This window comes from Melanerpes formicivorus, unplaced genomic scaffold (genome assembly GCF_026170545.1).
Source record: "Melanerpes formicivorus ecotype bairdi unplaced genomic scaffold, bMelFor1.0.p_v2 SCAF_1, whole genome shotgun sequence".
Classification (NCBI taxonomy): domain Eukaryota; kingdom Metazoa; phylum Chordata; class Aves; order Piciformes; family Picidae; genus Melanerpes; species Melanerpes formicivorus.
In genome coordinates this window covers 64165408-64185050 of record NW_027142353.1, presented here as the reverse complement: position 1 = coordinate 64185050, position 19643 = coordinate 64165408, and the positions used below count along the sequence as shown (strand labels likewise).

The 19643-nt window shown below is 46.8% G+C and overlaps 1 protein-coding gene across 2 annotated transcripts in view; it reads right to left on the bottom strand.

Moving 5' to 3' along the window:
- Positions 1-19643, bottom strand: part of MTMR2 (myotubularin related protein 2) — a 91412-nt gene that overhangs the window by 53940 nt on the left and 17829 nt on the right. For both annotated transcript variants that reach the window (XM_068145347.1, XM_068145357.1), the window contains exon 2: positions 8727-8832. In XM_068145347.1, coding sequence (XP_068001448.1) covers positions 8727-8832 — 106 coding nt within the window. The remainder of the gene's footprint in view (positions 1-8726; positions 8833-19643) is intronic.

Below are 19643 nucleotides of genomic sequence, written 5' to 3'. Positions count from 1 at the left end.
CATGCTCATGGACAAGAGCATCATTCATTCTCCAGCACCAGTCCATCATGCCTTTGTTCACTGACAGCTTACTGCTCTGGAGAGGAAAGGACACCCATTTCCCACATGTACAGCAGCAATTTGTAAGGCCAAAGTCAGAATTTAGAGATGCTGAGAATGTTTTTTTCCCCATAAGATTCCTCCTGTCTCTTCTCTGCCATTCCTTAAGTCTCTCTGCTTGAGACCATTGCTAAGAAGAAATCATCCCCTCTCCTTGGATTTGGCCCCAGTTTCATTCCTGTGTGCAAGGGACCTGTGGAAATATGCAGATCAGGTAATGACTACTGCTGCCTGCACCGAGGTTTTCGGGAGGAGACTTGATGGGGTGCTTGGTGCCATGGGTTAGTTGTTTAGGTGGGTTGGATTGGTTGATGGGTTGGACATGATGATCTTGAAGGTCTCTGCCATCACTGGAGGTGTTCAGGAGGAGACTTGACAGGGTGTTTGGTTGCATGGGTTAGTTGATTAGGTGGTGTTGGATGATAGGTTGGACGTGATGATCTTGAAGGTCTCTTCCAACCTGGTCTGGTCTGGTCTGGTCTATTCTATTCTATTCTATTCTATTCCAACCTGGTTTTATTCTATGTAATTCTAACTTGAGGTGCACCTCTTTGTGAGAATATAAGTAAGCCCAAAGTGATGATGCAGAGAAGCACATATAGTCAAGCCTTCACACAGTGACAGTACACAGACAAATTGTTTATTTAATTTCACTGCTGCCTCACCAGTTCACATCCAACCAAGTCTTCTGTGACCGCAGGTCAATTATCTTCACCATCTGGTGGCTGGTGCAATATGGTCTGTAATTTAATAGCAGTCACAGTCCAGTGCTCTGGGAAGGAAAGCTCACACCACAGAAGACATGCATTTGCTTCTTTACAGGCAGTCCCACACGAAGAGTCAAGAGCCAGTCAACAGCAGGAATACTTATCCCCCTACATCACCAAGTGAGGGATGGAGATGACTGGCAGGACAGGGAGCCTTCAGCTACCCAGGAGGTGCTCAAGCAGAGGGCTTCCCCCCCCCACCACCATGATTTAGTGCCTCCAAGCTAGCAGCTTTCACTAATAAGCCCCTTAAAAGCAAAACTAAAAAATGTTGCTTAAGCAAGTGCTTAAAGCTTTAAAAAGTGATAGTGGTGTGTAAGGCCAGCTCTTGTTGAACATGTGTTACACATAACCGGAGCCTGACACGCTTCCTGCCTTGGCAGGGAGATAGCAACGGGAACGCTCGCGGAGGCTACTTTTAGTGATTTACAGCAAACTGGGGGAGAGGAGGGGTGGGGGGGAGGATCACATCTTTCTTCAATATGTTTTTCTGCTAACAATATACATACTTTCCACAAAACTAGTCTAAGCCACTTTGCACTAAAGCTAAAATAAAGTAACGCAAAGGTGGCAAAGTCAGTGACTGGCATTTCGCTTAATCCTGCCCTACATGACCGGAGGGACCGGATTTACCTCAGTTTTAGGTCTCCAGCTGGAGGAATTACCCTGAACTCCCCTCACAGTCAGAGGACTGTAATGGGTTGGGACAAATCCCCTCCCCACCACGGGCAGAAATAACGACCCAGACACAATGGATTGCAAAAGTGATGGAAGGTTTAAACAGAAAACAGTGAGTGTGTACAGAAAGCCCGAAACACAGTGACAAGAGAAACCCCAAAGCAGAGCCAGAAACATCCCATCCCCACCTGAGGGTGCACCCAAGACCCCCAGGGCTCCTCCTTCCCCCTCACACTGCTAGGCTAGTCTCAGCTGGCCAGATCTGAGACTGCCCATTCCCCCCTCACTCCATGGCCTTGGGCCTAGCCAGACCCATGGCTGGGAGACATCTCCCCCAGTTACAGGGTGGCGGACAGGAAGGAAAGAGGAAGTGCCAGACCCTGCACTGGACTTTATAGTGGTGCAGGAGTTATGGGAATGGAATACCTGGTTTCCTGTGACCACCCCCTTGGGCTGGGCCCAGCCCTTGGGACCTCCCAGGTGTGGTCTGTGCAGTGGCATCCGGGCCAGCACCCAGCCTAAACCACCACCCCACATCACCAGAGGGACCGGATTTACCTCCACTTTAGGTCTCCAGCTGGAGGAATTACCCTGAACTCCCCTCACAGTCAGAGGGCAAACACAGTAGACTTTCAAATGAAACAAAACTGCACCTTTACTGGAGCACAGCTAAACCTGGGACCCACTCTAAGAACTGTTGACCCTCAAATAAAGTTCACAACATCCTGCAGTAAGGACCTCCCTAGCTCACCTCTGTGATGTTCTCACCTAGAGTAGGCATTTTCTTGAAGTCAAGATAAATCAGATCACGAACAACCTATTTCTTTCCACAAACTACAAATGAATTGTGGTTGTCTACCTTGAATGCAAACTTTCTCAGGCAGACTTATCACAGAATCATAGAATCAATAAGGTTGGAAAAGACCTTTCAGATCATCAAGTCCAACCTGTCACCACAGACCTCAGGACAACTAAACCATGGCTTCAAGTGCCACCTCCAATCCTTTTTTGAACACCTCCACCACCTCCCTGGGCAGCACATTCCAATGGCCAGTAACACTTTCTGGGAAGAACTTTCTCCTCACCTCTAGCATAAACTTCCCTGGCACAGCTTGAGACTGTGTCCTCTTGTTCTGGTGCTGGTTGCCTGGGAGAAGAGACCAGCCCCCATCTGCCTATGAGCACAGGAGAAAATACCACCCATAGGGCTCCAGAGCAGGAATCTCACTCTAGGCTAATAATCACCAACTTTCCAGATCTTTAAGATATGTTTACAGACCTCAGTCACATTGGCAATGTTGGTGAATGAATATCTCACCCCCAATTACAAAGTATCTATGAAGTCCCAGCTTCCAGCTACTTGGAGTCTGTTCTTGTGTGATCTATAACTTATGTTAAAACACATGGCAGCATGTTTGCTGAAGATGGCCTCCAAAACTGCATTCCTTGAATCAAGTTTAAACAGCTGCAGATTTGAGACCAGAACTGGGCTGGAAAGGAGCACCTAATAGTGCTTGGTTGTGTTTTTCGGTTGGGGTTTGGGGGAGTTGTTCTTTTCTTCCCTTTTTTTCTTTTCTTTTCTTCCTTTTTTTCCTTTTCTTTTCTTCGTTTTTTCCTTTTCTTTTCTTCGTTTTTTCCTTTTCTTTTCTTCGTTTTTTCCTTTTCTTTTCTTTGTTTTTTCCTTTTCTTTTCTTCCTTACTTTTTTCTTTTCTTCCTTCTTTTCTTTTCTTCCTTCTTTTCTCTTTTCTTCCTTCTTTTCTTCCTTCTTTTCTCTTTTCTTTTCTTCCTTCCTTTTTTTTCTTTTCTTCCTTCTTTTCTTCCTTCCTTTTTTCTTTTCTTTTCTTCCGTCCTTTTTTCTTTTCTTTTCTTCCGTCCTTTTTTCTTTTCTTTTCTTCCTTCTTTTCTCTTTTCTTTTCTTCCTTCCTTTTTTCTTTTCTTTTCTTCCTTCTTTTCTTTTCTTCCTTCCTTTCTTCCTTCCTCTTTTCTTTTCTTCCTTCTTTTCTTTTCTTCCTTCTTTTCTTTTCTTCCTTCTTTTCTTTTCTTCCTTCTTTTCTTTTCTTCCTTCTTTTCTTTTCTTCCTTCTTTTCTTTTCTTCCTTCTTTTCTTTTCTTCCTTCTTTTCTTTTCTTCCTTCTTTTCTTTTCTTCCTTCTTTTTTCTTTTCTTTTCTTCCTTCTTTTTTCTTTTCTTTTCTTCCTTCTTTTTTCTTTTCTTTTCTTCCTTCTTTTCTTTCTTCCTCTTTTCTTCCTTCTTTTCTTTTCTTTTCTTCCTTCTTTTCTTTTCTTTTCTTTCTTCCTCTTTTCTTCCTTCTTTTCTTTCTTCCTCTTTTCTTTTCTTTTCCTTTTCTTTTCTTTTCTTTTCTTTTCTTTCCTTTCCTTTTTTCTCTTTTCTTTCTTCCTTTTTTCTTTTTTCTTCCTTCTTTTCTTTTCTTCCTTCTTTTCTTCCTTCCTTTTTTCTTTTCTTTTCTTCCTTCTTTTCTTCCTTCCTTTTTTCTTTTCCTTTTCTTCCTTCTTTTCTTTCTTCCTTTTCTTTTCTTCCTTATTTTCTTTTTTCTTCCTTTTTTCTTTTCTTTTCTTCCTTCTTTTCTTTCCTTCCTTCCTTCTTTATTTTCTTCCTCCGAACCTCTCCTCTCCAAACCTCTCCTCTCCTCTCCTTTCTCCTTATGAAGTTAAATAAAGCAGCCACAAGTTGCTTAAGAGCTAATCTATGAAATGAAAATTGTATAAATTGCAGTGGAAAGGCAATTTAATCTTACTTCTAGATACTGAAATGCTCAATATACATTAAAAAAACACCTCCCTAACAAATCTTTCATAAAGGTTATTATTAAATACTTTGTGGAGAAAGACTTAGGAAAAATACTGCACATGCATTCAGTAGGAATCCCCAGGGGTTGTCTCATTTACCTCATTACACACATATGTGCACACACAGAGAGTGTTAATTGCACTCCAAAAGGAAACTGCAGGCACAGACTGCAAGAAATTATGTGGGTCCTTCCCCTGGTTCCCTCCTCCTGATAGACACCCACCATTCTTCTAAAAATTCCCCCCCAGAAAAAGAGAGTGCTAATTGTAGCTGCAGCAAAGTGGCTTTAATGCCTAAATTGGATTCCATCCACACGCAGAGGCAGAGACCAAGCAGAGGCAGGAGTGATGAGGGATCCACCTAGCAATTCATTTTAACAGGGAAAGATGAAATGCATGTCAAGAGCATAATCCCCTAATTGGCAGATCCACTTCAAAATCCTGAAAAACTTCTTTTCAGCTTCTGAAAGCTAACTGATGCAACACCTTCCTGTCAGAACACCGTGTAGCCCTTGTCTCCCATACCACAGGGCTAACACAAAATGTATTAGCTCCCACTTCAGGGCTCATACTCTTACAGTTTTCCAGGAACAATGTAGGACTTCTTTTTTGTCCTCAGAAGTAACAAAGGTGCTTAGCTTAAACCCCAGTACCTGTTAAAACTTGGGAGCTTGTCCTGTCTTGTGCCATTCAAAGCTGCAGAAGATGCTCAGGCACATAAGGAAAAGGCTGGAACAGAAAATGCTACTGTATCAGTTCACAATACGACCTCATCTGCAGTATCAAAGGCAAGGCCACATCTCAGAAGGACAAAAGGAAATTGGAAGAACAATCAAGACCTTGAAAAATCATTTACAGAACTGACTTTAAAAAGCCCTGCAGAACTCTCACATGACAGAGATGTTAATTTGGAGAAAACTGGACAATGAATGATAAGCCCAGAGAGAGGACAGATGTTCTCCTTGACTCAAGACCTGAAAGAAATCAGTGCTAGCTCATCAGCACTCAATAGATCTTGCATTTAGTGGCTAGCACTAGGCTGCAAGAGCAAGCCTGGGGAGCAAATCGTAATGCATTAGCACTGACAGCATCTGATGAGAGGACAGGTTGTGGGGCTGCAGTTGCACTGGTAATGCCAACACAAGAGGCTGTCCACAGGTAGAGGACAGATCTTCATCCAACCTTCCAGGCTTGTTTTCCAGCATGTTCACACTCAGGAATGCAGAGGAAATGGTTAATGCATTAATTCCTCCAGGATAGATAAAGTCAACTTTTACTAGTGAAAATGCCCCCTTTCTCCCCCCACCCTAATACAAGCAGGGCCACAGGAATACATTTTCTCTAGGTCTTCTTGCCACTGACAAACAGTCAGGTGTAAAGGTAAGAACTAACTTATGCCTACACACAGGTGGGTTGCAGCCACTCACATCACCTCTGCAGGAGGTGAAGCATGGCAGGCTTATGCTGAATTCAGGCCCCATAGAGCTGTTGAAGGTTAACACCAAGAAGCATTTTGCCACCAGATGCATGTGCTCACACTTGGCCTGCAGTGCTTTAAGCTACATCAGTAATTCTCAGCTTGACCATCTCTCTCTTACACACTATTCTGTAATGAAAGGGAAAGCAGCATTCTTTCCAACCATGGCAGAACATTAGTTGGCTTAGTGAGGCCAGGCAGAGCCTCTCCTGCCACAAGAAAGGGGCAAAAAAATGACACACAAATGGATTGCAGAAGTGATGGAAAGCTTAAATGGAAAAGCAATTAGTGTTTTACAGAAGCTACCAGCATAGTGACAAAAGAGGTCCCAAAGCATACAGAGTCCCTTGCAGCATACCCAAAAGCCTCCCAGCACTTCCCTTCTCCCCACCTGAGGGCATACCCAAAACCCCCAGGGCTCTTTCTTCCTCTGCGCTGCTAGGCTGGCCTCAAGACTGGCCGGGTCTGAGACCGCCCCTCTCCCTTCTCCTCCTGGCACTAGGCCTAGACAGACCTAGGAGGCCTTGAGATAACTCTCCCCCATTACCAGACAGGGAGCATCTCTCCTGGGAGTGGAGAGGGAAGCAAGAGGAAGAGAATGACTTTGCAGATGAATTGATAGGGCGCAGGACATTATGGGTATGAAATACACAGCTCCCTGTGTCCACCTCCCGGGCTGAACCCTTGGGACACAGGACATCTTGTGTGGCAGCAACAAGGGGCATCCAGCCTAAACTGCCACAGCTTAGAAATAACAGGAACAAAAGGGGGAGGGGGGAAGAGAGAAAAACTGAGAAGAGGAAGGCAGGCTGTGAAGACATCATCCTGCACATCACATGAACTACAGCACAGCAAGCTAGTATGGGCTCTTAATGGCTTCCAGTAAACAACAGATATGCATCATCTGCCTAAGAACTCGATCATGCAGCTAAGTGAACATTCCTCTGCAGACAATGTGTTGGATTGCTAGTAGGTACAGAGGCCCTGTTGGATGGAGAACCAGACAAGCCGCAGAAAAGCTGGAATCTCTGCCCAGACAGCTTACAATTGCCACAGATACAGCGACAAAGGGCGGAAGGAGTCACAAGAGGCAATCAGGGTCAGAAGGAAAACATGCTGAGCCAACTTCACCACCAGGAAGGAAAGACAGTCTCAATTCTAGACAAGAAATGTTGCTGCATTCACTACTTTCACAGGCAATTTCCAAGTGTCACAAAAACCCCACTGTGAAACGACAGTGGCACTGTGCATCAAGACTGGAAAATGAAACACACTTAAGCAAACAGCAATTAACAAAATGAAGTCTGGGGAACCTGGTTTTCTTACATATATTTTTACAGTTACAGCCACAGCAGCATTTGCAATCTTATGAACATTCACATATGTATCAATGAATCACTTAGTCTCAGCCTACAAACTATAATGCAGTAACTGAACATGCCAGTTTCACAGGGGAAGAACTTCAGACACATTACAAACATCTTTACCCAGTCACATCCTGGAGACTACATTTTGTGTCCATAGGTAAAAGGTGTAAAATATCATTAGATTAGCCATAAACTACTGATTATAGAATAGACCAGACCAGGCTGGAAGAGACCTTCAAGATCATCGAGTCCAACCTATCATCCAACACCACCTAATCAACTAAACCATGGCACCAAGCACCCCATCCAGTCTCCTCCTAAACACCTCCAGTGATGGTGACTCCACCACCTCCCTGGGCAGCACATTCCAATGGCCAATTACTCTTTCTGTGAAGAACTTTCTCCTCACTTCCAGCCTAAACCTCCCCTGGCACAGCTTGAGACTGTGTCCTCTTGTTCTGGTGCTGGTTGCCTGGGAGAAGAGACCAACCCCCTCCTGGCTACAACCTCCCTTCAGGTAGCTGTAGACAGCAGTAAGGTATCCCTTGAGTCTCCTCTTCTCCAGGCTAAGCAACCCCAGCTCCCTCAGTCTCCCATCCTAGGGCTTGTGCTTCAAACCCCTCCTCAGCTTTGTTGCCCTTCTCTGGACACTTTCCAGCAGCTCAACATCTTTCCTAAACTGAGGGGCCCAGAACTGGACACAGGACTCAAGGCGTGGCCTAACCAGCACTGGGGCAGGGAAGTCATTCTGCCCCTGTACTCAGCACTGGTTGCTGGAACGTGTCCAGAGAAGGGCAACAAAGCTGAGGAGGGGTCTGGAGCACAGCCCTGTGAGGAGAGGCTGAAGGAGATGGGGTTGCTTAGCCTGCAGAAAAGGAGGCTCAGGGGAGACCTTACTGCTGTCTACAACTACCTGAAGGGAGGTGGCAGCCAGATGAGAGCAACCAGCACCAGAACAAGAGGACAGTCTCAAGCTGTGCCAGGGGAGGTTTAGGCTGGAGGTTAGGAAGTTGTTCTTCATAGAAAGAGTGATTAGCCATTGGAATGTGCTGCCCAGGGAGGTGGTGGAGTCACCATCCCTGGAGGTGTTTAGGAAGACACTGGATGGGGGGCTTGGTGCCATGGTTTAGTTGATTAGATGGTGTTGGGTGATAGGTTGGACTCAGTGATCTCAAAGGTCTCTTCCAACCTGGTTAATTCTAGTCTAGTCTAGTCTAGTCTAAAGCACTTTAAAAAAAAATGGGGATCCTTTGAAAATTCATCCCCATGTGTGGGTTGTAGAGTTAGCTTTTTGAAGACTAAACAGCTTTATAAAAAAGGAAATAATATGTACCAGATTAAACTTCAATGTTACCTGTTTGAGTCCTTTCATGCTCTGGCTACACAGAATTTGGCATTAACCTTAAAGCTGGCATCATTTTACCATATCCAAACTCACAGGAGCAAGAAATGCCCTCTGAGGGAGGTGAATATATATATATATATATATATATATGTGTGTGTGTATATATTTCAAGACAAAACATACATACCCTTAAATCTGGAGAGAAGTTGTCCGCTGAGGTGGAGACCGAGTCAGATGATACAGCAGACACAGATTTGGTGTGAGTAGAATGGTCCGACTGAGAAGTGGAAGCACTGAAAAGAGAAATGCCAGTCTGTCAAAGCCATGCTCAAAAGCCAGCATGTACAGCCCCTCTCCTGATACAGTCCTGTTAGACATTGTTCACTCTTTCCACCCTTGCCATTCTCAGCTATTCAGCCCTCAGCCATAGCTTACAACACCCCGGTGTACTCACTGTTGCCATGGATTGCCAAAGCACACACAATTCCTCACCAAATCTCAGCTCACACTGAGGCACATTATCATGATGACAGACTTGGTTAAATCCTAAACCACAAAAACTAAGGACCTCCATTTCAGGCTTTCAGATGGGAGATCCAAGTGCTGAGTTCTGCACATCAGCCACAACAACCCTATGCAGTGCTACAGGCTGGGGTCAGAGTGGCTGGAGAGCGGCCAGGCAGAAAGGGACCTGGGGGTGCTGGTTGGGGGTAGGCTGAACATGAGCCTGCAGTGTGCCCAGGCAGCAAGGAGGGCCAATGGCATCCTGGCCTGCATCAGGAACAGTGTGGCCAGCAGGAGCAGGGAGGTCATTCTGCCCCTGTACACTGCACTGGTTAGGCCACACCTCGAGTCCTGTGTCCAGTTCTGGGCCCCTCAGTTTAGGAAGGAGGTTGACTTGCTGGAAGGTGTCCAGAGAAGGGCAACAAAGTTGGTGAGGGGTTTGGAACACAAGCCCTATGAGGAGAGGCTGAGGGAGCTGGGGTTGCTTAGCCTGGAGAAGAGGAGACTCAGGGGTGACCTTATCACTCTCTACAACTACCTGAAGGGAGGTTGTAGACAGGCAGATGTTGGTCTGTTCTCCCAGGCAACCAGCACCAGAACAAGAGGACACAGTCTCAAGCTGTGCCAGGGGAGGTTCAGGCTGGAGGTCAGGAGGAAGTTTTACACAGAGAGAGTGATTGCCCATTGGAATGGGCTGCCTGGGGAGGTGGTGGAGTCACCATCACTGGAGGTGTTCAGGAGGAGACTTGACAGGGTGCTTGGTTGCATGGGTTAGTTGGTTGGGTGGTGTTGGATGATAGGTTGGACACGATGATCTTGAAGGTCTCTTCCAACCTGGTCTATTCTATTCTATTCTATTCTATTCTATTCTATTCTATTCTATTCTATTCTATTCTATTCTATTCTATTCTATTCTATATCAGTGTGCTGCAAGGGGATGAAAACAGGCAGAGTCCTGAACGCACGCCATCACAGCCCCAACCACAGCTTTACAATGGTGGAAGACACTCAGAATAAAAACTCTTCCCATCACACAAACCCTTCCTCCTTCAGGTGGAGGTACAACCCTCAGGAGAATGGAAGAGGCTCTCTCAGCATACCTCTCTGGTGATATAAAGTGCAATTTGCTCAAGAGCAAAGCCCAACAGTCCTTTTACTTTTCGGTAGTTTCCCTAGTACCGCTGTAAGTAATTAAAATAAGCTTATTCTGTCGTGTTTTTATGCTGCAACCCTCTCCTACAACCATCACTGCTTAAAATTAGCATTTGCTAATAATGCCTTTAAAACCCTAGATGACTGTTAAAGAAAGTTCCTCCCTGGTACAGTGTCACTCCCTGAAGCCCCAGTACAGCAGTAAAGGCTACCTGGGGCAATTAATTCCCACACTCTCACCAACCCCAGAAAGGTTTTATGTGGGTGTAAGGACACTCTTAAGGATCAGCTATCAGTCTTGCAAATCTAGCGTTAACCAAAGTAGGACACCAGCAGGAGTATTACTGTTACTACTACTACTGTTACAGTCACCAGTGATGTCCCCCAGGGATCAGTGCTGGGCCCCATCCTCTTTAGTATGTTCACTCATGAGCTGATGAGGGGGTCAAGTCAGTCATCAGCAAATTTGCAGATGACACCAAGTTGGGAGCAGATGTTAGTCAGTTAGAGGGTAGGATAGCTCTGCAGAGGACCTTGACCAACTGGACAGATGGGCAGAGTCCAACAGGATGGCATTCAACAAACCCAAGTGCTGGGTGCTGCACTTTGGCCACAACAACCCCATGCAGTGCTACAGGCTGGGGTCAGAGTGGCTGGAGAGCATCCAAACAGAGAGGGACCTGGGGGTGCTGATTGACAGCTGCCTAAACATGAGCCAGCAGTGTGCCCAGGTGGCCAAGAAGGCCAATGGCATCCTGGCCTGCATCAAGAATAGTGTGACCAGCAGGAGCAGGGAAGTCATTGTGCCCCTGTACTCAGCATTGGTTAGGCCACACCTTGAGTCCTATGTCCAGTTCTGGGCCCCTCAGTTTAAGAAGGACATTGAGACACTTGAACGTGTCCACAGAAGGGCAACAAGGCTGGGGAGAGGCCTTGAGCACAAGCCCTATGAGGAGAGGCTGAGGGAGCTGGGGTTGCTTAGCCTGGAGAAGAGGAGGCTCAGGGGAGACCTTACTGCTGTCTACAACTACCTGAAGGGAGGTCGTAGCCAGGAGGGAGTTGGTCTCTTCTCTCAAGCAAGCAGCACCAAAATAAGAGGACACAGTCTCAGGCTGCACCAGGGGAAGTTTAGGCTGGAGGTGAGAAGAAAGTTCTTCACTGAGAGAGTCGTTGGCCATTGGAATGTGCTGCCCAGGGAGGTGGTGGAGTCACCGTCCCTGGAGGTGTTCAAGAGGGGATTGGATGTGGCACTTGGTGCCATGGTTTAGTCATGAGGTCTGTGGTGACAGGTTGGACTCGATGATATTTGAGGTCTCTTGCAACCTTGGTGATTCTGTGATACTGGTCTGGTCTGGTCTGGTCTGGTCTGGTCTGTTCTATTCTATTCTATTCTATTCTATTCTATTCTATTCTATTCGTATTAATTAGACATGTGACAACCTAGAAACTGCTGTGCCTGAGCTTCCAAAGGGCCTGGAGATCTGTTAATTGTCTGAAAAGTGGAGTGCTGCTGGTAAACAGCCACTGAAAGACCAAAATGTTCCATTTCTATTTCTATTCTTCAGAGTTTGGCAAAGTACTGAACAGGCAGTGTTAAAAACATGAAGGGCTACAGCAAAATTGGGCTCTTGCTGGGAATGAGTCCTTTCTCTCCAAGGAGCACTGGTGCCTACCTATTAGAAACTGAGATGTGGAACTTTAGGGAATAAAGGATACTGGTGTTCCAACTGAACAGCACAAATCCATTGAATGCTTCTGTTGCACACAGTTCAACAGCTAATCACTTAGCTTCTCACTTGCTCAACTCTAACAGCATTGCCAGGTAGAGTCATGTGGTTTTGGAAAGACAGTGACACTTGTGCACAGAATGCTGCTAACACTGCAGCAGCCCCAGCATCTCCATCCCAGGCAGAAAATAATCTAACCCTAAAAGAAAAAGAACTGAATCTGTAAGGCCTCCTCCTCATAGAGATCAAAGGGCACCAGACATAGACTGAATTTGTGTAGAGTTTCACATTGCAACAAAACTGGTATCAAGTGTATGCTGCTGCTGAAGGGGCTGCTCACATTCCCTGCTCTTCCTCTTCTCAGCCTGGGCTGCACTCTGTTGCCATCTCCATAGTGCTGGACGAGCATCATGGGATGCATGGTTCAATTTGCTGATCTGCTGGGGCAGTAAACTATTAATAAACATGAAGTGAGCCTTCTGTTGGATAACAGGGATGATTGGATTCATTACATGGCTGTATAATCATCAGATGCAGCACAGGGAGAGGGAGGGAGTCTGTATCTGGAGATGATGGGGAAGGCTGAGAGCACTCCTGCGAGCAGCAGCCTGCAGGCACGCTAAATTAGGCTTAACACTAAGCCACATTCTTACATTACACTACTTAAATGAGCTAAGACCCCTGGATGTGTTTCCTTGAAACTCCTTTCAGCCTGGTTTCTGCACAGTCAGCCCTCACTTTCCAAGCCTTCACCCTCACATTTGCAGCTGCTGATTTAATTTGATTTTTTTTCTAAGGGAGGAGTTGAGGGAGGGAAAAAAACAACAACTCACAAATTAGTTGTTCCACAAAGCAGCCCAGTTTATTGTATAACCACCCATAAAAAGATGGTTCTTAAAGTCATCCACACCAAGCAAGCAGATACCCCAGAAGCCTTTACTGCTGGGTGGTAACTCCCACTCCTGTCCCCCCACTGTTGCCACCTTCTCCCAACACCGACTCCAGCCGGGGGAGCCAGAGGCTCAGAGGAAGCCTCCAGAAGCCTTCTAACTCCCTCCCTTGAAAGAGCTCAGAATCTTGTGTATTTAAATCCATTTTACAGAGCTACAACTCTGCTGAGGAGTAAACACCTAAAGAAGGGACACACACCAGCAGCTAAACCTGGCCCGCGTGCAGCACGACACCGTCCAAGAGCCCATCTCTGAATCGCTGAGCACAGTAATCTATTAGCACAAGAGTCTGCATCAGGAATTTCACATCCTTTAGTCACAGAAAGGGAAGCTGGGAAGGCTGGAAATTTTAATGGAGTATGCTAGTCCCTCTGCCCCCAAGCTATGACAAACTACACCCAAACAACTTTCAAGACCCGTCTGTCTAACCTGTTTCTAACAGCTCCCAGAGGGGAAGAGTGCTAACAAAACGATCAAAATTTCACCAGTTCCTCTACTTACACTTCCCTGCCCTGACACATTCCAGCACCTACCTAAGACACCAGCAGAAATTATCTGATTAATCACTGAAGACCAAAGATTTTTTTCAGCAGACTAATGGAAAAACTCTTAATAGAATTTAATAAACCAGGTTGGAAGAGACTTTCAAGATCATCGAGTCTAACCCATCAACCAATCCAACCCACCTAAACAACTAACCCATGGCACCAAGCACCCCAGCAAGTCTCCTCCTGAACACCTCCAGTGATGGTGACTCCACCACCTCCCCAGGCAGCCCATTCCAATGGGCAATCACTCTCTCTGGATAGAACTTCTTCCTAACATCCAGACTAAACCTCCCCTGGTGCAGCTTGAGACTGTGTCCTCTTGTTCTGGTGCTGGCTGCCTGGGAGAAGAGACCAACCTCTGCCTGTCTACAACCTCCCTTCAGGTAGTTGTAGACAGCAATAAGGTCTCCCCTGAGTCTCCTCTTCTCCAGGCTAAGCAACCCCAGCTCCCTCAGCCTCTCCTCACAGGGCTGTGTTCCAAACCCCTCACCAACTTCGTTGCCCTTCTCTGGACTCGTTCCAGCAAGTCAACCTCCTTCCTAAACTGAGGGGCCCAGAACTGGACACAGGACTCGAGGTGTGGCCTAACCAGTGCAGTGTACAGGGGCAGAATGACCTCTCTGCTCCTGCTTGCCACACTGTTCTTGATGCAGGCCAGGATGCCATTGGCTCTCCTGGCTGCCTGGGCACACTGCAGGCTCATGTTCAGCCTACTATCAACCAGTACCCCCAGGTCCCTCTCTGCCTGGCTGCTCTCCAGCCACTCTGACCCCAGCCTGTAGCACTGCATGGGGTTGTTGTGGCCAATGTGCAGAACCCAGCACTTGGATGTGTTCAATCTCATGCCGTTGGATTCTGCCCATCTGTCCAGCCTGTCGAGGTCCCTCTGCAGAGCCTCTCTACCCTCCAGCAGATCAACTCCTGCCCCCAGCTTGGTGTCGTCAGCAAATGTACTGCTGATGGACTCAATGCCCTCATCCAGATCATCAATAAAGATGTTAAAGAGCACAGGGCCCAGCACTGATCCCTGGGGGACGCCACTGGTGCCTGGCTGCCAGCTGGCTGTGGCACCATTCACCACCACTCTCTGGGCTCGGCCCTCCAGCCAGTTCCTAACCCAGCGCAGTGTGCTCCCGTCCAAGCCAACTCCTTACACAGGAGAAGAAAAAGAGAGTTATACTCATAGTATGTCTGGGCTGTGAAAGTCTTGTGTTTGTTGATGATATTTGGCTTCAAATGAGTTCTAATGAAGGAAAATATTTGCATTTTAGAAGTGAATTTTCAGAAGCTCCCTGCTCAGTGTTGCTCTGCTCTGCAGAAGCCGCTGGTGAAGCCTCCCTCCAGCAGCAGGAGCACCAGGAGGGGAAGTGCCGCCTGCACACGCGGCAAACAAAGCTGCTCGGATTCCGCGGCTCCATGCAGTGTGCACAGGTTGGGTGTGCTCGGCTCACTGCCTCTGCTCTCTTCATCCATCACGAACAGGGAGCTGAGATGGAACAGAGGAGCAGACAACTGAAGTGCCACTGCCTAGCACCTCCCTCCTCTTATCGTTGCCAGGCAGTTGCACAGCTCCAGCTCGGCTGCTTAGCAAACTAATTAACCTAATGTCCCTGCACGCATATGAGAAGTTTATTACCTTCAGCAGTTTAGTCATCTTGAGCTTTCCTCTGCTGCCAGTGCAAAGGGAAAGATCCTCAAACCATTATGATTTCATATGCCTTTGGGTGGGGGGGAGCAGAGGAGCTTCCTAGGGTCGACATGGAAACTCAATGAGGAGATTTGAGCTCCTTCCACTCTTTGCCAGCAGCCCTTCTGCACCCTCTTGGGCTTCTGTCATAGCTTCTGCACACTCTCCCAGTTTTTGCCAATGTAGTTAAAGCTGTCTCATACAATACCTTAGGCAGCATGATGGGGTAACTTCTGGTATCAGTCTAAAATTCTGAGGACATAGCCCCAACAGCTGTTTCAGTAAGGCAACACAGAGCAAACCTGAGGATGGCAGAGTCACAGTATCACAGTATAACGAAGGTTGGAAGAGACCTCGAGGATCATCGAGTCCAACCTATCAACACAGATCTCATGACTAGACCATGGCACCAAGTGCCACGTCCAATCTCCTCTTGAATGCCTCCAGGGATGGTGACTCCACCACCTCCCTGGGCAGCACATTCCAATGGCTAACATCTCTCTCAGTGAAGAACTTTCCCCTCGCCTCCAGCCTAAACTTCCCCTGGCACAGCTTGAGACTGTGTCCTCTTGTTCTGGTGCTGGTTGCCTGGGAGAAGAGACCAACCCCTTCCCGGCTACAACCACCTTTCAGGTAGTTGTAGAGGGCAATGAGGTCATCCCTGAGCCTCCTCTTCCCCAGGCTAAACAATCCCAGCTCCCTCAGCCTCTCCTCACAGGGCTGTGCTCAAGGCCTCTCCCCAGCCTTGTTGCCCTTCTGTGGACACGTTCAAGTGTCTCAATGTCCTTCTTAAACTGAGGGGCCCAGAACTGGACACAGTCACAACAGTGAGACCTAACTGCTGTGTTCAGGGGCACCTGACAAACACTTCAGAACACAGGCAGGTTTTGCCAGATTTCAGCAAGGGTTAAAAAAAGTCACTGGAGCTATGTCAGCCACTGCAAGCTGAAAGTCTGATTCAATACAACTTGATAAACATGCAATATAATGACATTATCTCTGAACCTCATTAAAGGTTCTAGGAAACAGCATATACTCAAGGTTCACAAAATACTTTGATCTCTTCCTACAGGAAAGAGAGTGAGTGGAGATATTCCTGGGGAGGAACCTGTGAAGACCAAGGGCCTCCTAGAGCATTTCTCTTGCCATGCTTCAGGCTCAGCCAGCTTTACACTGTCCTTGCTGATGGATGTCAGTGCTAAGCACCAAAACAGACCCCTACAACAGTTCAAAAGCACCTTCAAAGAAAGCACATTATTCCTGTGACTGTCATCCTCACTTCTACTCTCCTTCCTCTCTTCCCATTCAGGAGCAGGAGTGGGGTTTAGGATGCAATTAACACTGATCTATGCCTTTCATCTCAGTGATTACTTTTATTGTTTAAATGTGTTTCTTATGGCCAGATTCTGAATGATAAATGAGTCCAAATTAGGGCTGTTGGCACAGTGATCTTGTACAGTATTAACCCCTTGGCTATATGGAATACATATATGCAACTAACAAGAGAATTAGAATGAAAACCAAGCACAGTGACTCAACTCCTGATAAAGTGTTCATTGTTATTATTAGGACTGTCCCACAATATGCCAGATGGGTTTCCAACATAACTCAGATGCCCTCCAGTGATTCTTGTTCAGGCAACTGAAAGGTATTACTGCAGAACTGAAGGTATGCCAGTGCACTTAGCTTAAACTGTCAACAAAGAGGTAAAGAAGCTGCAAGAGAGGTGTCTGAGACATGCAAACCTATCCTGTTAAAATATGATGGTGTGGGGGAAAGCAGTGATAAAAATCTTCAGCCACTCCAAAGAGTGCAATTAAATGGCCTCTGCCAAAGCCACCTGAGACAATCTCCACCTTTGGACCCCTGCAGTACAAAAAACACAGTGTATGAGAGAGCCAAGGAAAAGAAACAAACACTTGTAGTTGCCATTTGTTTTGCCAACTGTTCCAGGAAGAATGTGAATCACAGAATACATTCAGAAAACATTCAGGTTGGAAAAGATCCTCAGGATCACCAAGTCCAACCCAGAACCTTACTCTACAAGGATCACCCCTAAACCAGAGCCCCAGGCACTGCACCCAAACTACCTCGAAACACATCCAGCCTTGGGGAACTCCACCACCTCCCTGGGCAGCACAGTCCAAGGCCTGACCACTCTTGCTGGGAAAAAATTCTTCCTACAATCCAGTCCAAACCTACCCAGTCGCAGCTTGAGACTGTTCCCTCTTGTTCTATCACTAACTACCTGTGAAAAGAGACAGGCACCAACCTCTCCACAATGTCCTTTCAGGTAGCTGTAGAGAGCCATGAGGTCTCCCCTCAGCCTCCCCTGCTTCAAACTAACCATCCCCAGCTCCTTCAGTTGCTCTTCATCAGATTTATTCTCCAGGCCCTTCACAGCTTCCTTGCCCTCCTCTGCACTGGCTCCAGCACCTCCACATCTCTCCCGCCTTGAGGTGCCCAAAACTGGACACACCACTCGAGGTGTGGCCTCCCCAGAGCTGAGTCCCAGGGGCCAATCCCCTCCCTCCTCCTGCTGGACACAGCACTTCTAATAGAGGATGTTCCAGTTGAGACATAGTCACTTTTCTAGAGCAGATAAGAAACAGCTTTCCCAGGAAGGAGAAAGCACAGATGTGGCTCTTAAAGGGGGCAGTCTGACCTCATGAGGGTCCAAGCACAATACAGGGAACTCAGGTGAGGTGTAGATAAGCCCACAAGTGCCCAAATCAAACTGTGAAACCCCACAGCATTAATCTGATGCAAACAAATGCACCATTTATGCAGGACTCTGTTCTCTGTGTCCTTAACTCTGTGATAAAAAATTTAATACACCGTCCTTTGTACATCAATAAAAGGTTCATTTCCTTCCCTTTCCCCTCCCTCCACAGGAAGCAAAACTCCTCTCTATGAAAGGCTTTCTGTGAACTTCAGTCTATACAACCTCTTCTCTTAGGCCATGTGAACCCAGCATAAAGTCATGACAACCAATTTTATGTGTCACATAAAACTTCACAACTTCTGGCAAAACATGAGACAAAGATTACATTAATGGATGGGCTGCCTAAATCACCCCAGCTTGTAATTGCTGAGAAGGGTCATTTCCAAGCAAGCATCTTAAAGGTGGTGTGCCTCTTTCAGTTCAGACAGCACATAAAAAGTGTACACACACAGGCCTTCCCAAAGATAAGAAACAGTCATAGAATCAAAAAGGTTGGAAAAGACCTCAGAGATCATCAAGTCCAACCTGTCACCCAACACCTCAGGACTAACTAAACCATGGCTTCAAGTGCCACCTCCAATCCTTTTTTGAACGCCTCCAAGGACAGGGACTCCACCACCTCCCTGGGCAGCACATTCCAATGGCCAATTACTCTTTCTGGGAAGAACTTTTTCCTCACCTCCAGCCTAAACTTCCCCTGGCACAGCTTGAGACTGTGTCCTCTTGTTCTGATGCTGGTTGCCTGGGAGAAGAAAGCAAGCCCCACCTGGCTACAACCTCCCTTCAGGTAGTTGTAGAGAGCAATGAGGTCTCCCCTGAGCCTCCTCTTCTCCAGGCTAAGCAACCCCAGCTCCCTCAGCCTCTCCTCACAGGGCTGTGCTCCAGGCCTCTCCCCAGCCTTGTTGCCCTTCTCTGGACACATTCAAGTGTCTCAATGTCCTTCTTGGATTGAGGGGCCCCAAACTGGACAGAGTATCCTACGCAGAGAGTGACCAGCTACAATGAGGGCGGTGAGACAGTAGAACAGGATGCCTCAATACTGGAATTGTTCAAGGGCAGGCTGAATGGGGATTTGAGCAACCTGATCTAGCGAAAGATGTGCCTGACCATGGCAGAGGAGCTTGGCTAGATGATCTTTCAACCCAGACCAGGGTAGCAACTCCCTGAGAAACTACTGCTCCTTTCTGAAGACACTTGTTCCCACTTTGAAAACTGAGACAGAGCACTCTGTCTTGCTCAAAATAATAAATAAACAAAAGAGAAGAGAATAAAAGAGGGAAGAAAAAAACCAAGAAGATCCATGACTGGGAACCTATGTCTGAGTTTAACACCCAGATCTCTGCAAAAAACCCTGATGGGAGAAGAAGGAAAAACAGGTTTAGTTGTTTAGGTGGGGTGGATTGGTTGATGGGTTGGACGTGATGATCTTGAAGGTCTCTTCCAACCTGGTCTATTCTATTCCATTCTATTCTATTCTATCTCTTGTTTGGTTGGTTTTGGGGTGTTTTTGTACCAACAACTTCAATTACTAGCCTGGCTCACTCTCACAAATTGCACAACCAAAATGCAGTCAGTGATGATCAAGTCAGATCTCCAGCACCTTCTTCCTTTCCTGCCAGTGCAACAGAGGTGTGCCAATGACTCAGACAGTGACTGGCAGGAGCTGCTCACACCATTTCTCCTGCATCAGACTGGAATGGTTTGTTTCAGTAAGCACTGAACTGACATGGAAAACAGGTGACAAAACACACTGCTGGGCAATACTCAGCCACAGGGGTCACACATGAGAACAACACTGCAGAGGGCAATTT